The 16,459-nt window shown below is 44.9% G+C and overlaps 1 protein-coding gene and 1 pseudogene across 3 annotated transcripts in view; both read right to left on the bottom strand.

Annotated features, from left to right (window-relative positions):
• The window catches only part of NOX5 (NADPH oxidase 5), a 123,309-nt gene that overhangs the window by 22,606 nt on the left and 84,244 nt on the right, over positions 1 to 16,459 (bottom strand). For 2 of the 3 annotated variants that reach the window (XM_030814654.1, XM_030814653.1), the window contains exons 2-5: positions 8,208 to 8,331; positions 6,497 to 6,647; positions 2,768 to 2,978; positions 1,326 to 1,560 (exon numbers count right to left, since the gene is read on the bottom strand). In XM_030814654.1, coding sequence (XP_030670514.1) covers positions 1,326 to 1,560; positions 2,768 to 2,978; positions 6,497 to 6,647; positions 8,208 to 8,331 — 721 coding nt within the window. Of the gene's footprint in view, positions 1 to 1,325; positions 1,561 to 2,767; positions 3,063 to 6,496; positions 6,648 to 8,207; positions 8,332 to 16,459 lie in introns of all 3 variants that reach the window. The other variant, XM_030814652.1, reaches the window with a different exon arrangement.
• On the bottom strand, positions 10,683 to 12,190 carry LOC100591207 (annotated as a pseudogene).

Raw genomic sequence — 16,459 nt, 5'->3', positions numbered from 1 at the left:
TGCTCATTTGCTTTCAGTATATTTATGTTTGCCAAGGATGTGGACTTGTAGCTTACAGTATTTGACTTTATCAAAACTAAGCTAACTACCCCTCACAGGAAGGACAAGTATCTTTAAAAGTTTCCCAGCAGAGAAACCACAGATTAACAGTTGTGTTAGTGATGCAAGAGCAAGTGACCAAGAAAATAAATCACACGTTTCCCACTCCTGGAATGAAGTCTTTGTCAGCTCGTTAAGCCGTTAAGACAAAACCCACTTTAGGGATGGGTACCCCATTTTGCAAGATGTGATTATTACACATTGCATGTATCAAAACATCCCATGTACCCCATAAATATATACACCTACTATGTGCCCACAAGAATTAAAATCAATAATTAAAAATAATAAAAATAAATTTAAAATAAAACCTATAAAACCCACTCTAACGAGAAGCTGATATCCAGAAGCATATCTGAGCTAGAGATGGGCATCCCTGCTCATCAATGATGAATCTTCCCCTGTAGTTACTTTATGCCGTGAGTCTATTAGCTAATGATAATAGGGCATGCATATAAGCATAAGAGGGCTTTTGTTTTAATGGTAGGAGTTGTGTGATCAAAAACTCTTAGAGGTCAGGCGCCATGGCTCATGCCCGTAATCCCAGCACTTTGGGAGGCCGAGGAGGGCGGATCACCTGAGGTCAGGAGTTCAAGACCAGCCTGGCCAAAATGGTGAAATCCTATCTCTACTAAAAATATAAAAATTAGCCAGGGGTGGTGGTGGTCGCCTGTAATCCCAGCTACTGGGGAGGCTGAGGCAGGAGGATTGCTTGAACCTGGGAGGCAAAGGTTGCAGTGAGCTGAGATCGTGCCATCCCAGCTGGGCAACAAGAGCAAAATTCCGTCTCAAAAAAAAAAAAAAAGAAAAGAAAAGAAAAAAAAACCACCTCTTAGAGGCCTCATCCTATGAGCCAGAGAACCACATTCCAACTCCATGCTCTGGTATTCAAGGCCTCTTCTAGGGTTTCCTTTTGAAGGTGCACCTGCACGGGGGTCCACCATAGGGGAGTTGTGAAGGTCAAATGGAGCGTGCTCAGCACCGTGCCTGGTGCATAGTGCACAAAATTGCCAGTTATGTTATTATTTACTGGCTGTGTGACTGTGGACAAGCTACTGTCCCTCTCTGGGCGGCATCCTCCAACTCTGAGCGTTGGCCCAGCTGATTTCTAAGGTGCCACCCTGCCCTGGCATTCCAGGTGTCCTCTGTGAGTCGCTCTGTCTAGGAGGAGCCCACCTCGGCTCCTAATTAACATTTTCAGAGCACCGTGTGCTGGCAGAGCCTACCGCGATGAAGCTGCAGTCGAAGTTGAGGCACTGGCCGCAGCCCTTGGCCACCATGACGCTGGCGCCGAGGTCCCGGTGCGCGCTGGCAGCCAGCGCGAAGAGCAGCACGTGGAGGCCTGCGTAGGCGGCCAGGCAGAACAGCTGGCTGCGGTGGTTGTGCCAGTAGGCGCGGGTCAGCTGGCGCGGCCGGCGCGGGCGGGGGCGGGGGGCAGGGGCCGTCAGCCAGTGGGCAGCGCTGCGAGAGAGGCGGGCTCCGCTCAGAGGGGAGCGGTGGGGCGGGGACCACCCGTGTCTTAACTTAAAGATCCCCCTCCAGCTATGGCCGACCAAGTCTGGCAAGCAGGCTGGCTTTCTTCACACCAGGAAACAGAAAGGTCAAGTGGCTTGATCACAGTCGCACAGCTCCGTGGAGCTGAAAGGGGACTCCGGTCTGCCTAATGCCACAACGACCGCTATTTTTATTACTTCTCTTTACTTTCCAATTTTAAAAGAGGCAGTCGAAAAGGATGGAAGAATCTGAAATATGTTTTGGTAGGTAAGCCCCAAGAAAGTTAATAGGCAGGTGCCCAGTGCGGTGGCTCACGTCTGTAATCCCAACACTTTGTGAACCCAAGGCGGGCGGATCACTTGAGGTCAGGAGTTCGAGACCAGCCTGGCCAACATGGCGAAACCTTGTCTCTACTAAAAATACAAAAACTAGCCGGGCATGGTGGTTGGCACCTATAATCCCAGCTACTCGGGAGGTTGAGTCAGGAGAATCGCTTGAACCCGGGAGGCGGAGGTTGCAGTGAGCCGAGATCATACCACTGCACCCCAGCCTGGGCGACAGAGTGAGACTCCGTCTCAGAAAAAAAAAGTTAATACACAGAAAGAATGAACTACAAAACTGGCTCTATTCAGAGCCTGGAGTCGGACAGACTTTGGTCTTGCTGTTACATTCTTATTTTCTCCACAGCACTTATTAATTTTGTGATTCTCTAGTCTGTGTGTTTATTGGTGTAAATGACATGTCTCTCCGTCTGGAATGGAGCCCCAGCAGGGTGGAGACCTCATTCACTGCATTAATCAGAACAGTGCCTGGTGCATAGAAGCTGCTCAAACATTTATTGCATAAATAACTACCTTTGTTAATTATTTGTGTGATCCTAGGCAACCTACTTCAGGCGAAGTAATTTCCTTTTGTAAAACAAGTATTGCTATAAAATGCACTGGTATATGCAAAAGTGCTCAGCACACAGTAGGTGCCTCAGACCTTGAGTTGATTCTGCAGAGACACTGCAGGAAGTGGAGGCAATGAAGACAGCTGCCCTGCAGGACACTCAAGAGTGGGCTAAACTGGGGAGGGGAGGGGCAGGGCGGGGCGGATCCGCGTTGAGTTCCAGCCACACTTCCGACCAGGAGTCTATAACGCCGCCGCGGACAGTGCCAATGCCTGGCCGTACCTGATGGTCAGGTTCTCCATGACTCCGGGGAAGCGCTGCAGCTCGTCCCGGAGCTCCTCGAAGGTGATGGCCCCGTTGCCGTCCGCGTCGGCCGATTCGAAGAGCGCCAGCGTCAGCTGGTCCAGCTTCTCGTCCGGCAGCGAGATGGCGCTCTCGCGCAGACACGACTGCAGCACAGTGCGCAGCTCATCCGGGTCAATGGAACCGCTGCCTGTCCCGAGTGGGGATGAAGCCCAGTGGGGGCCTGCCCCAGCACCCCACTCTGTACCTGTAGACGCCCCCTGCCATGCACACACTGCAAGAAATTGTGGGCCTCTTCCGTTTACCCACCTCCAGCTTTCTGCCAATCAGCTCTCCTTGGGGGTATAGACCATGCAACTGAAGGACCAAATGTCACCCTCAGCTCAGAAACCTTCCATGGTTCCCGACTGCCTAGCTCAACAGCAATGGACGCCTCCCCACGGATGGAGAATCTTTGGCTTTAGCGGATGCCTGTCTCCAGAATCTGTAGCTCCCTAAGTACTACTCAACTTCCAAGACTATCTGCCCAGAAAATACACCTGCTTACTTAATCTGTAAGGGGCTGTGTGTCCACAGCCTTAATTATCCAAAAGCACACTGTATATGGGTTAGTGCTGAGGGAGTGTGCCTCGTTGTTCAACTTGGAGCAAATGCTCTGTTCATCATGTTGTCTTGAGAGGGGCCACAGCTAGGCATTCCAGCCCAGCGGTGTGGCCTTACGTAAACATGGGTGGTTGAAAGTGATGGGATAAAGAAGCCAAAACTACCAACAGAGATGAGATTTTTTTGTATTTCTTTTATTCTTCCTGAGCAGCAGAGCCTGTGATTAATGATTTCTTGGCCTGCTTTGGATATGGACACACCCAGTGTGGCATCCTGCTCCTGCCCCTCCTTAACTGTGCAATAGAGGGCTCTAAGTCCTCTGGGGTAGTGGACCTCACTTTGCTCATCTCTAAAATGAGAGTAATCATTTCTCCCTCTCAGAACTGGTTCAAGGAAACTCAATAATGGTAAAACACCTAATGCAGTATCTGGAAGAAGGCAATTGCATATACACGGAAATTCTCATTGGTGTTGTGATCATCATTCTGGCCCAAGCCGAAGTCCACAGTCACATTACGATGCAGAATCTATTAGAGTATATTATACCACTCTCCAGTCACACCTCCTGTTCTGCTTTCCTAGTCAAGAGCCATGATGACAGCAGGTTTCTGGACTCATCCAGAGGACCAGTCTCCCCCTGGCCCCTTCACAGCCTCTTCTATCTGCTTTAATCTCTCTGTTGGCCAATTTCAAATCCAGGGTCCTCCTTCACAATAATTCTCATGTACACATTCTCCTTTCTTCTCCATCTAACCTTCCATTCTACTGACTCTAAGAATATCCCATCCCTGGGTGAAGCCAGCTACCTGTTTTCTGTCCTCCCACACCAGGGCAGCAAAATGAACGTTGCTGAAGAAAAGCTTTTCAGAATGCAGGTCCATCCTTTCGAATCCCTTGCTCAACACTTTTTGATGGCTCCCCATTGTGCATAAGTTAACTAATTTAACCTTCATCTCAACCCCATGAGTATGAAATATTATTATCATAATTCCTATTCGACAAATAAATTGAGGTACAGAGAAGTTAAGCAACTTGTCTAAGATCATATAATAAGTGATGGAACTGAGATTTAAACTTAGGTAGCTTGTGCTTAGGGTCTTAAATACTACATGATGCTGCACTATACATACAGTGGAGTATAATGCAGCCACTAAAAATGACACTATAAGTACAGTGAGTTACCACTTCACACCCATTAGGATGGCTATTATCAAAAAGCAGAATATAAGACCGAGCACAGTGGCTCACGCCTGTAATCCCAGCACTTTGGGAGGCCAAGGCGAGTGGATCACTTGAGGCCAGGAGTTCGAGACCAGCCTGGCCAACATGGTGAAACCCTATCTCTATGAAAAATACAAAAATTAGTGGGCATGGTGGTGGGTGCCTGTAGTCCCAGCTACTCGGGAGACTGAGGCTGGAGAATCACTCAAAACTGGGAGGTGGAGGCTGCAATGAGCTGAGATCATGCCACTGCTCTCCAGCATGGGCAACAGAGCGAGACTCCATCTCAGAAAAAAAAAAAAAAAGCAGAAAATAACAAGTGTTAGCAAGAATGTGGAGAACTTGGACCACCTGTACATTACTGGTAGGAATGTAAAATAATGCAGCCACTGTGGAAAACAGTATGGCAGTTCCTCGAAAAATTAAAAATAGAATTACCATGTCATCCAGCAATTCCCCTTCTGGATATATACCCGGAAGAATTGAAAGCAGGAACTCGAACAGATATCTGTGCACCAATGTTCATAGCAGCATTAATCATGATAGTTAAAAGGTAGAAACAGCCCAAATGTCCACTAATTGGTGAATGGATAAACAAAATATGGCATATACCTACAACGGAATATTATTCAGCCTTAAAAAGGAATAAAATTCTGTCACATGCTATGACATGGATGAAGCTTGAGGATACTATATTAAGTGACATAAGCCAGATACAAAATGACAAATATTGTATAATCCCACTTAGATGAGGTGCCTAGAGAAGTCAGATTCTTAGAGACAGAATGTATGAATAGAATGGTGGTTGCCAGGGACTAGGGGAGGAGGCATGGGGATTCAGTGTTCAGTGGGCAAGGAGTTTCAATGGAAAGATGAAAAAGTTCTGGAGATGGAGGGTGGTGATGGTGGCACAGCAATGTGAATGTATTTAATTAATGCCACTGACCTGTACACTTAAAATGGTTAAGATGGCAAATTTTACATTATGTATATTTTACCACAATAAAAATGATACTGTAAAGCAATATGTTTTTACATTTCAAAATGTTCATTTTTGTAAGTGAAAAAGGGCAGTGTGTATAGTATAATCCCATTTTGTTAAAAAAAAAAAAGGTGGCTGGGCGCGGTGGCTCACGCTTGTAATCCCAGCACTTTGGGAGGCCGAGGCGGGCGGATCACGAGGTCAGGAGATCGAGACCATGGTGAAACCCCGTCTCTACTAAAAATACAAAAAATTAGCCCGGTGTGGTGGCGGGCGCCTGTAGTCCCAGCTACTCGGAGAGGCTGAGGCAGGAGAATGGCGTGAACCCGGGAGGCGGAGCTTGCAGTGAGCCGAGATTGCGCCACTGCACTCCAGCCTGGGTGACAGAGCGAGACTCCGTCTCAAAAAAAAAAAAAAAAAAAAAAAAAAAAAGGTGTGTGGGGTGTGTATGTGCAACCATTTAGAAGGCAATATAGCAAAATATTACGGGTGATTTTTGTGTTCTTTTTTATACCACTCTGTATTGTCTAAAATGTTCATAGTGAGCTTATACTATGATGAAAACGAAAAAACAATGGAGGTTTTCTTTTTCAGACATAGAAAAGAACGGAAGAAGCTTCTGGCCTCTGGTAAGTTGAATAGAAGGCATTTGTCTCCTGTGCCAGAGTCCCTCCTTTTCTCCCTGCTGCCCCAGAAAGGGGGGCAGGGATCAGGCAGAGAGACTGGGGACTGGGGGAGAGATATGAGGAAAGAAGTGTCAGCCTCACCTGGAGAAACCAGTCCCAGGCTAGGCTCAGGAGGCCGGGATGGCACCTCCAGGCCTGCCAAGGTGAAATGGCCAGTTCTCACTGAGGCTCCCACTGCTCTCCCAACCCCAGCCCACACCCAGGAAGAGCCCTTACCATCGATGTCATACACCTGGAAGAGGAATTTGAGTTTGTCCATGGGGCTGCCATGGATGAGCAGGGTCAGTGCCTCCTGCAGCTCCTGGAGGGTTATGGTGCCACTTCTATCGGAGTCAAATAGGGCAAAGAATCGCTCTGCAAAGAAGGACTGTGGGCAAGAAGGGTGGAAGACAGCACAACTGTGGCCGCAGGGCCTGGGCTTTGAATTCATTCACTGTCTCCCTGTGTCTGGGGTGGTGGTGGGGGGTGCACCACAGAGTGGCGGTATTCAGGCAGGACTCAGGTGCCTGAACACCCATCGTGATCCGCTCTAGTGGAAGACCTGTTCTGATCCCTGCAGTAAGGATGGGCTTGGTTTGGGCTTCAGGCCCTCTTCAGGCACTGGGCTTTGTAATTTGCATGGGCTCTCTGCCCCCTACATACGATCACCCCCATCAGCCTTTAAGTCCCAGCCTCTGGGTGGCCCCTTAACCAACATGGGAAAGGGTCAGACAGAGGGTCCTCCTGCAGGCTCCTTCCAGCCCTGTCTCACCCCACTTGGTGTGAGCGCAAGGGATGAGTGAATCTGGGAAGGACTTACAGATTCCACTGGAAGATCTGAGTCCTTTCTTTTGCTTGTTCTTAAGGCTGCCTATGTTTTATACTTAAGGCTTGTTCTTAATCACCAGTTCACTCATTCATTCACTGAGCAGTCTTGTGCTGTGTAGCCTCTGCCTGCCAGGCCTGGTGTTAGACCCTGGGAGCACAGAAATTCAGAAGATAGGCTTGGATGGGTGTCCCAAAGATGCTGTGTCCTGGGATGCTCCCCTCAAGGCAGAAGGAGGACCCTATGGAGCTCTAGTGTCTGACTTAATAAAACTATGAGGGGTTCACAAGTATGAGGTATAGGCCGAAGTCCACTGTGGACTGACAACCTTGCCACCTTGCCTTGGCTTTCTTCATCCCCAGGATCCCTGGGTAGTACCTTTATCACTCTCTACCATCCCAAATGCTCTTTGTCTTATGATGTTTTACACCCTCCCATTTGGATGGGATTGTCTCATTAGGCAGAATGGGATTTTTTTCCTTCCCCATATTTGCTGTGGGAGGAGGTATGGCATTAGAGTTCTGAGTAGTATCCCCAGGACCAGCAGGGGAGGGTCCTTCTGATTCAAGCAGGGCATTCAGATGCTCATCAGCTAGTCCGTGTCAAGGACCAGGCCACTATTCAATGCCAGTCCCGAGGACAGCTGGGAGAGGCTGGTGTTTGAGGCTCAGTCCTCCCTTCTCTGCTGATGTCTCCTCTGTGTCAGGGCATGCAGGCTGTGTGGGGTGGGGAGGGTAGCTGTGGAGCCTGGAGGACTGGGAACAGTGTGCCACGGCAGACAGGGCTTTAATGGGTGTAGACAATTGACAAGCTTATCTTGAGAGGAAGCTTAAGTCAGAGCATCAGCTCTGCCCATTAGCCTAGTGGAAACTGTGAAGTTAATCATATTGCTTAAGATTTGACAAGCTACTGACTTCCAACTTCATGGGTTGTTTTGAAGGCCCAGGAGGCCATGACTATTAAGAGGAATGGGAGGGTGCCAGAAACATCCCGCCAGCCCGCTACAAGGTGGAGACCTCAGGAACCCCAGGGAGCTCCCTTTCCCTCCTTGTAAGGGCTATGCCCTGAGAACCAGGCCACATAACGATAAATGCAGGGCTTCCACCTTGGCCCAACACTTGCCTCTTTCACATGCAGAGCTGCTTTGAATTCTTGCAGGCTGATCTCCCCATCTTCTCCCGCAATGGTCTTAAACTGCTGAGTCACCCACCGGAGCCACCTGGCATCCTCGTCGGCACTCACGGCGCTGGGAGGCAAAGGAAACAGGTTTATGGGCTTGGGGTGGCCAAAGCCTTATGAGGTCTCATGGTGGTCCCAGGGCCTCTGCCTTGCTCTAACTAGGGCCCTGAGCCTCCCCAAGTTGAATCGGATCAATCAGTTCTGGCTGTGGATTGGAGCTTCCCACAGCCGTTTCTCTTCTTCCCTATGCCTCAGTCTCTTCCTCTTATCCTGAGTTGGCTGGCCCAGGCTTGCTTCTCTTTAGGTTCTGAAATGACAGGGCCCGAGTGAGGTGGACCCACACTGTGGGGATCGGGTCAGAGAGTGGCATGCTGCGACTGCATTAATTAACATCATGACAATAATGACTTTCCATCTTGCGTTTACACAGATCTTTACTGCTTTCCAAATATTTCCCACCACCACTACTTCCTTTGGTCTCTCTGACAGCCTAGTGGACCAGGACATTTTGCAGAGAAGAAATAGGCTCAGAGCAATTAGGTAACTTAGCTAAATGTATTCAGCAAGTTAGAGACAGAGATAGAGTTCAAATTCAAGTCCAGCGTTTTCTTCCATTCTGCCCCAAAGCCTCCACCCTCTGCTTAAATGCTTGTAGTACAAGATGGACCAAGCCAGGATTCAGCCCTCAGGTCTTAACTCTTCAGGCCCAGGTTGTCTTCTATGGTGTCACCAGGGTATTGGCTGTCTAAAACCCTCACAGATGGGCTGTCTGTACTATGATCTAAACAGAGGTGAGTGATGAAATTAGGACACCTCTGTAGCATCAGGACCCAGGAAACCAAAATTGAGGCAGTGAGTGAGGAGTTAACAGATTCTTGTTACTGTAAATGACTCCCTGGGAGAATGGCTTTGTCTATAGCTCATGAGTGTAACATAACCCTAAACGATTTAGCTACAGTAATCCTCATTCTTTGTGGATTTTGTATTTGCAAACCTGCTTGCTTTCTAAAATTGATATGTAACCCTTGAATCAGTACTCACAGCCCATCCGTAGTCATCTGTGGACATGCACAGAGCAGTGGAAACTGAGTCACCCAGTGGCTTGCTCCCCACTGAGGCTGAGCAAGGCGACGATGCCTGCCTTCTTGTTTCAGCTCTCAGACAGTGAGTGTCCTTTTCATGATCTATCTAGTACTACATGTTTCACATTTTTATGCTTTTTGTTGATGTTTTCACTGTTTAAAGTGGCTCTCAACCATAATGTTGCGGTGCCGTCTAGCGTTTCTAAGCGAGCAAAGGCTCTACGGTGCAGTATGGAGGAAATACGTGTTAGGAAAGCTTCGTTCAGGCACAAGTGACAGTGCTGTTGGCCATGAGTTCAATGTCAACGAATCAAGAATACATATTTTCAAGGTGTCTTTAAATAGAAACACACATAAAACAAGGCGACTTATTGATTGTTTGATAAAAATATTATGCCCTGAGGCTCACATGAGCCTAACTCTATATTTCCTTCTAAGAACAGTGGTTCCGAATTCACTAATTCAGTGTTTGCAGTGACTTTATAGAACATAAATGAAAATTGATTTTATTTTTAAAGACTAAATAAATATTAAAAATAAATGTAATAGTTTTCACATAAGCAACTAAAGAATAAAATACATATCACACAAATGTTAGTACATACTACTAAATATAAAGTCAGAAATTAAGATGTTAGAAAACCAAAAAAAGTCAAAATGATACATTTATTTCAATTATGGAAATGGTTTTACAGATGTATGCATATAATACTTCTCCCTTATCTGTGGGGGATACTTTTTAAGCCCCTTAGTGGATGCCTGAAACTGCAGATAGTAGCAAACCCTAAACAGACTATGTGTTTCCTACATAATACATACTTATGATAAAGTTTAATTTGTAAATTAGCTACAGTAAGAAATTAACAATAACTAGTAATAAAATAGAACAATTATAACAATATATAACAATATACTGTAATACAAGTTAAGTAAATGTGGTCTCTTTCTCTGAAAATATGTGATTTTACTGTACTCACCCTTCTTCTTCTTGAGGTCTGTGGATCTGATAACCGAGACAGTGACTAAGTGACTGAGGGATGGGCAACATGTATAGTGTGGATTCACCGAACCAAGGCGGGACAGAGCAGAAAGGCTCAAGATTTCATCAGGCTACTCAGAATGGCTGCAATTTAAAACCTATGAATTGTTGATTCTAGAATTTTTCATTGGGTATTTTTGACGTTGGTTGACCATGGGCAACAAACCATAGAAAGTGAAACCATGTATAACAGGGGGCTACACTGTCTCTCGACACTCATCAAATTATTCTTTTCCTTTTTCTTTATTTTTTAAAAATTATGGTCTTATTTTTTATGTGAGGACACATCATAGTAAATTAAAGGGAAATGTAAGAATATTTTAAAAGAAATAACAATTTTAGGTAGGCAAATCAGGAAGATAACAATCATACAAGCCATGGCTATATGATTCTTCCACAAGCCCCAGGGTAAGACATTGATGCCTGGTTTGTCAAATATTCCTTGCCAATACATATTCGGTAGCCACAGGTATTGTTTACTATTTCACTGAGTCCTGGGCAGAAGTTTTGTTCCAAAAATCCGTTAGGCAGCAAAGCTGTAAAACTGGAATGCTGAAGTACTTAAACCATAACAGCCAAGATGCAATGGTTGCGAGATTTACTAATAGACCTGAAAAAACCATCATAAACACAAAAGAGGTGGTCATGAGAAGCATTGCTATGGAAACCACACTGAACTGCTGCTATGGCCAGTGCCAAATAAGTCACTATCATGAGGGTAAACATCATGATGATGAAGGTGTCCACCTTTGTCTTTAATCCTAACAAGATTAGGATTATTATACAGCATTATTTTTATAATGCACGTATTATCATAGAGGTAAATATAATACTTGGTAACATCTTCCTGGTAGTAAATTAGATAACAGTTTTCCAAAGAAATAAGATGACACTCTGTAGTATCCACTAATATATTTGTGTATAAAGAGCTTCTCTAGCACAAAGAGCTCTATGACCGACACACGGCTGAAACACCAGCTGGTGGTCAAGAAGACAACCCTGGCTCTATTCGGGATTTCAGTAGAATCATTTTTTAGCCCAAAGTAAATGGCACCTATAATCAGCCTCAGTATGGTTGTGACGATTACCTGAGCTATAGAGGCCTGGGATTTACCCAGCAAGTTTTTGAATAAATGCATGGAAACCCATCTGAGAGAAGGAAGTGGCATAGGTGATCTTGAAAGCTGAGATCCTCTTCTTTTTCTTACCCTCTGAGAGTTGATCTAATCCAGCTTTTGTTTCTCTGTTGAAGGAGGAGTTGACGTAAAACTCAGCTAATTTTTCTGTGAGTGGCTTATCTCTCTTAGCGATCTCTACAGTCTCCGTGGCTTCACAGTCTTCTTCCTCTCTGTTTAATACCACAGCAGTGAATCTCCATTAATGACACTGATGAAGAAGTCTGCAGGGTTATTATGGAACTCACAGTGGTAACCAGTTGATGCAAAGTACCCCAAGGCCTCCTAAGCAGGCCCACGGAACATTCCTCTTCCTGAGGCCAATAAGGTGAGGCTATCAGACAACTTGAAGATGGAATATTGAGGCTGGTCAATGGGAAGAAGATGATTGTTCATCCCTGCTTAGATATCCTTTTCAGGAGCAAAAAGGTCAGCATTTGCTATGCTTGAGTCCAATACAGTTGTGGGCTCATCCAGGAACAAGATGAGAGGATCAGTAATAGGCTCCATTCCTATACTAGTCCTTTTTCTTTTTCCTTCTGACACACCACAGATAAATTGAATTCTAACCTTGAAATCTGCTGCTTTATCCAGACCTAACTCTTGAAAGACCATATTTATCTATTCATTTTTTTCACATTCATTCTTAATTAAAACTATAAGAAAAATGGGAGGAAATTACCTCAACATAGCATAGATGTTTACAAACTAGTAATTTTCTCTCTTGTTCTATGATATTTGCAATGTTTATTTAGTTTCTCTAGTTTAATGCATTAAATTCAATCTCCAAATACTAGGTATTAGTGATGGCTAGTGTCCGGGCTCAAGGGAAATAGACCAAAATCAATTATCTATATCTATCTATATTTATATGCATATAAAAATTGGTATCTATATCTATATATATTCATATTTATTTACATCTTTACCATCTATCTTTTTAGCCAAAGCAGTTACAAATGGAAATTTTTAAAAATTGTATTTATAATTGTTATTAAAAGTTGGATAATTAAATAAATGCTTTTGGCAAAATGACTGTCTACACAGAAGAAAATAATTAGATAACTACAGTATACTATTTTGTTTACATTTTCTGATCAAATTATAAATACCTAATGTAAAAATAAATAAAATAATGAGAATTAGCAGAAATTATAGGAAATTTTATCATCTTTAAGTAGGGGCACAAGATGGGAATCCCAAAAACATTAAGGAAAATGATCTGTAGATCTGCATATGTAAAAATTAATTTCTGCATGATAGAAGACAATACATTCAAAAGGCAATAGGCTGAAGGAAAATATTTGCAATAAACATGATGGAATGGTCACACCTGTTATAAAATAATAACAACTAAAAGGGCAACAATAACAGTTAATGCTTTTATTAGGTATTGATAAATTGCAGCTGTGTTAGTGTTCTTTTAACATAGAAGTCCTGTAAGTTTGACAGAAGCAAAAACAGAAACCAGCAATGGAAAGTAGCAAAAGATATAAAAAGACACTTCATAAGCGAGAACTTATATTGGTTGATAAACATTTGAAAAGATGTTCAATTCACTTCTCATGCCTGGGGAAATGGGATTTATAACAATTATATCTTTTGTAGTTGGGGGAAGAGATATCAGAATGCCAAAAATTCAAAAGATTGGTAATATCCAATATAAATAGTGCTGGTGAGAACATGAATTATACAATCTTTCAGGCAATTCAATTTTTAGGAATGTATCCTACAAAAATAAAAGAGTTATTACATAATGGACCATATCCATCATCCACCCCTGTGTACTAGATTGCCATTCGAAACAGCTAAGCCCGCCCATGTTATCTATAATAGGTGTGAATCGATTTGAATAAATACAGTAGCACTGTGTGGAAGGGAATCATCAGGCTGTCAGCACTGGGCCTTAAAGAGGCAGGACTGGAGGGGAGAAAGGATTTCAGTTCCGTGTTGCTTTACGCTTCAGTATGATTGATCTGATGGTATCCATGAGCATATACCATTCTTGTGATAATCTTTGAAAACTCTTCATTTTGAGATAATTATGGATTCACATACAGGTGTGAGCAATAATGTAGAGATTCCTTTATTCCATTTCTCCCAATTGTAATATCTCACAAAATTGTAGTACAATATCACAAAGAGGATACTGACATTGATAGAGTCAAGATACAGAACTTCCCGCCACTACAAGACTCTCTCAAGTTGCCTGTTCACAGCCACACGTACATCCCTCCCTGTCCCCTTCCATGGCGGGTGGGCAGTGGGCAAAGTCCTGACTCTCCACTGGGCCTCCTCTGACCGTCCCAGTCGGGAGTACCTCGTTACTGCCAGGTATGATAATTAAAAAGCAAGCATGGCCGGGGGTGGCGGCTCACGCCTGTAATCCTAACACATTGGGAGGCTGAGGCAAGGAGGACTGCTTGAGTTAAGGAGTTTGAGACCAGCCTGCGTAGCATTGTGAGACCTCATCTCTACAAAAATTTTAAAAATTAGCCAAGCATGGTAGCATGCACCTGTGATCCCAGCTATTCTAGAGGCTGAGGTGGGAGGATGGCTTGAGCCCAGAAGGTCGAAGCTAAAGTGAACTTTAATCACACCACTGCACTCCAGCCTGGGCAACAGAGAACCCATCCCTTATAACATAAATAAAATAAAATAAAATGAATAAAATAAAATAAAATGCAAGCAAACAAAAAATCCCCTGACCTTTAATCCTGTGCCATCAGTGAGCTCTGGCCTGGGATGTGGCTCCCCAGGGCAGCTTCTCCAAAAGGTGATATCAAGGGTGTTACTGGCCTCTTATCCCCCAGCAAATTAATACCTTAGTAAAACAAACATTTTACACAGCACGACCTCACCCCAGAACACACCTGTGAGGCAAGTGGCTCAACAGGTACAGCCCACTGATCAGATGAGAACCCGCCCTCTGTAGCACGGTTCCCAGCTTTGGGGGTCCAGTTGTTATACCCAGACGAGTTAGAGAAAATACCACACTTTGGGACAAATTAGGAGTCCTTTATTAGCCGGCGACCAAGAGACGGCTAACGCTCAAAATTCTCTCGGCCCCAAGGAAGGGGCTTGATTAACTTTTATACCTTGGGTTAGGAAGGGGAATGGGGGGTCTAGTTAAAACAATTTTACAGAAGTAAAGTAGTCAAAAAGTTAAAAGGATAAATGGTTACGGGAAAGTAAGCAGTTCCAGGTGCAGGGGCTTTAAGACTATTACAAGGTGATAGACCCGGGGCTTTGGGCGTTATCAATCGGATGAATTCCTGGGAACTGTGGATGTAGCTTGCCACGGTATCTTATCAGTTAATTGCATTCTTGGATGTGCTGGGAGTCAGCTTGCACAAGTTAAGTCCTTGAGGAAGGGGCTGCCAGTGAAAGAGCCAAGATGGAGTCTGTCTGGCTCTCTTAGCTAAGGGAGAGTCAATTCAGGTGGAAACAAGGCTAGGTGATTAAAGGAAAAGGGGAGTCTAAAAACAGTAAAAACCAGGTTGGGCATTACACAATAACACAAAAGGGTCTTGTGGGGGTGGGGGTGGGGGTGGTCTTCACTTGGTGGGAGAGGTGCACTGTCAGCCTCTCCCTAGGTTATGTCCCAGCTAACTGTAATTCCCTATCAGAGCAGCGTTTTCTAGGTTAAATTAAGGGGTTATGGAGATCAAGGTTTCATCATTCAGGTAAAGCCTCCAGGTAGCAGGCTTCAAAGACAATAGGTGTAAATGTTTCTTATCAGACTTAAAGAGTCTGTTCCTGGCTCACATTAACTCCGCAAGCTGCCTCTCACCTGCCTGCACAAGTCCCAGGTCCCCAGGCCTGGCCCTGCAGCCTCCTTGCCCATTCTCCCTGCCAATCCCTAGGAATCCCACCTGCTGCTTGTTCCTCTTTCTCTGAAACCCAAATGGGAGTTGGAGTTTCCCTAGACTGCCTGAGCAACTGGCAACTCTGGGGCTCCATGAGTGCGGTCCGTGGACCGCCCACAATTGCATCACCTCAAGAGTTGAAAGTGCAAGTTTTCTGCGCCCCAGATCTTCAGGACCAGAAGCTCTGAGGTCTGGGCTCTGGGAGTGTGAATTTTAGCAAGCATTCTCAGAGCCGCTGGTATTACTGAGTGAAAAGAAACCCTCAGACAGCCCTTCCACGTTTTCTAAAGTGCCTCGTGCCTGCTGGGTGATCCTGTGCCAGTTATTTGACCTCTCTGTTTCTCTCTGACCTCTTTATAGGTATGTGTCTTATGCTATATATGTGTGGCATGTATTTGTGTGTGTGTGTGTGTGTGTGTGTAAAAAATATATCAACAAAGAGTCAAACTATAAAATACCTGAAGATACTTATTCTGAGCCAAATACAAGTGACCAGTGGCCTGTGACACAGCCCTCAGGATATCCTGAGAACATATACCCAAGGCTGTTGGGTCATAACTTGGTTTTGTACATTTTAGCAAGACATAAAACAATCAATACATGTAAGTTGTACATTGGTTCTCTCCGGAAAGGTGGGACAGCTGGAAGCAGGGGCTTCCAGGTCATAGGTAGATTCAAAGATTTTTCCGATTGGCAATTGGTTAAAAGAGTTAAGTTTTTGTCTAAAGACTTAGGAATGTCTGGCCGGCCGCAGTGGCTCACACCTGTAATCCCAGTACTTTGGGGGGCCGAGGCAGATGGATCACTTGCGGTCAGGAGTTCGAGACCAGCCTGTTCAACATGGCAAAACCCCATTTCTACTAAAAATACAAAAATTAGCCTGGTTTGGTGGCATGCACCTGTAATCTCAGCTACTTGGGAGGCTGAGGCATGAGAATTGCTTGAGCCCAGGAGGTGGAGTTTGTAGTGAGCCAAGATCACGCCACTGCACTCCAGCCTGGGTGACAGAGTGAGGCTGTCTCAGAAAATA

The sequence above is a fragment of the Nomascus leucogenys genome, chromosome 6 (assembly GCF_006542625.1).
Source record: "Nomascus leucogenys isolate Asia chromosome 6, Asia_NLE_v1, whole genome shotgun sequence".
Taxonomy (NCBI): Eukaryota; Metazoa; Chordata; class Mammalia; order Primates; family Hylobatidae; genus Nomascus; species Nomascus leucogenys.
This window is presented reverse-complemented; position numbering and strand designations above follow the sequence as displayed.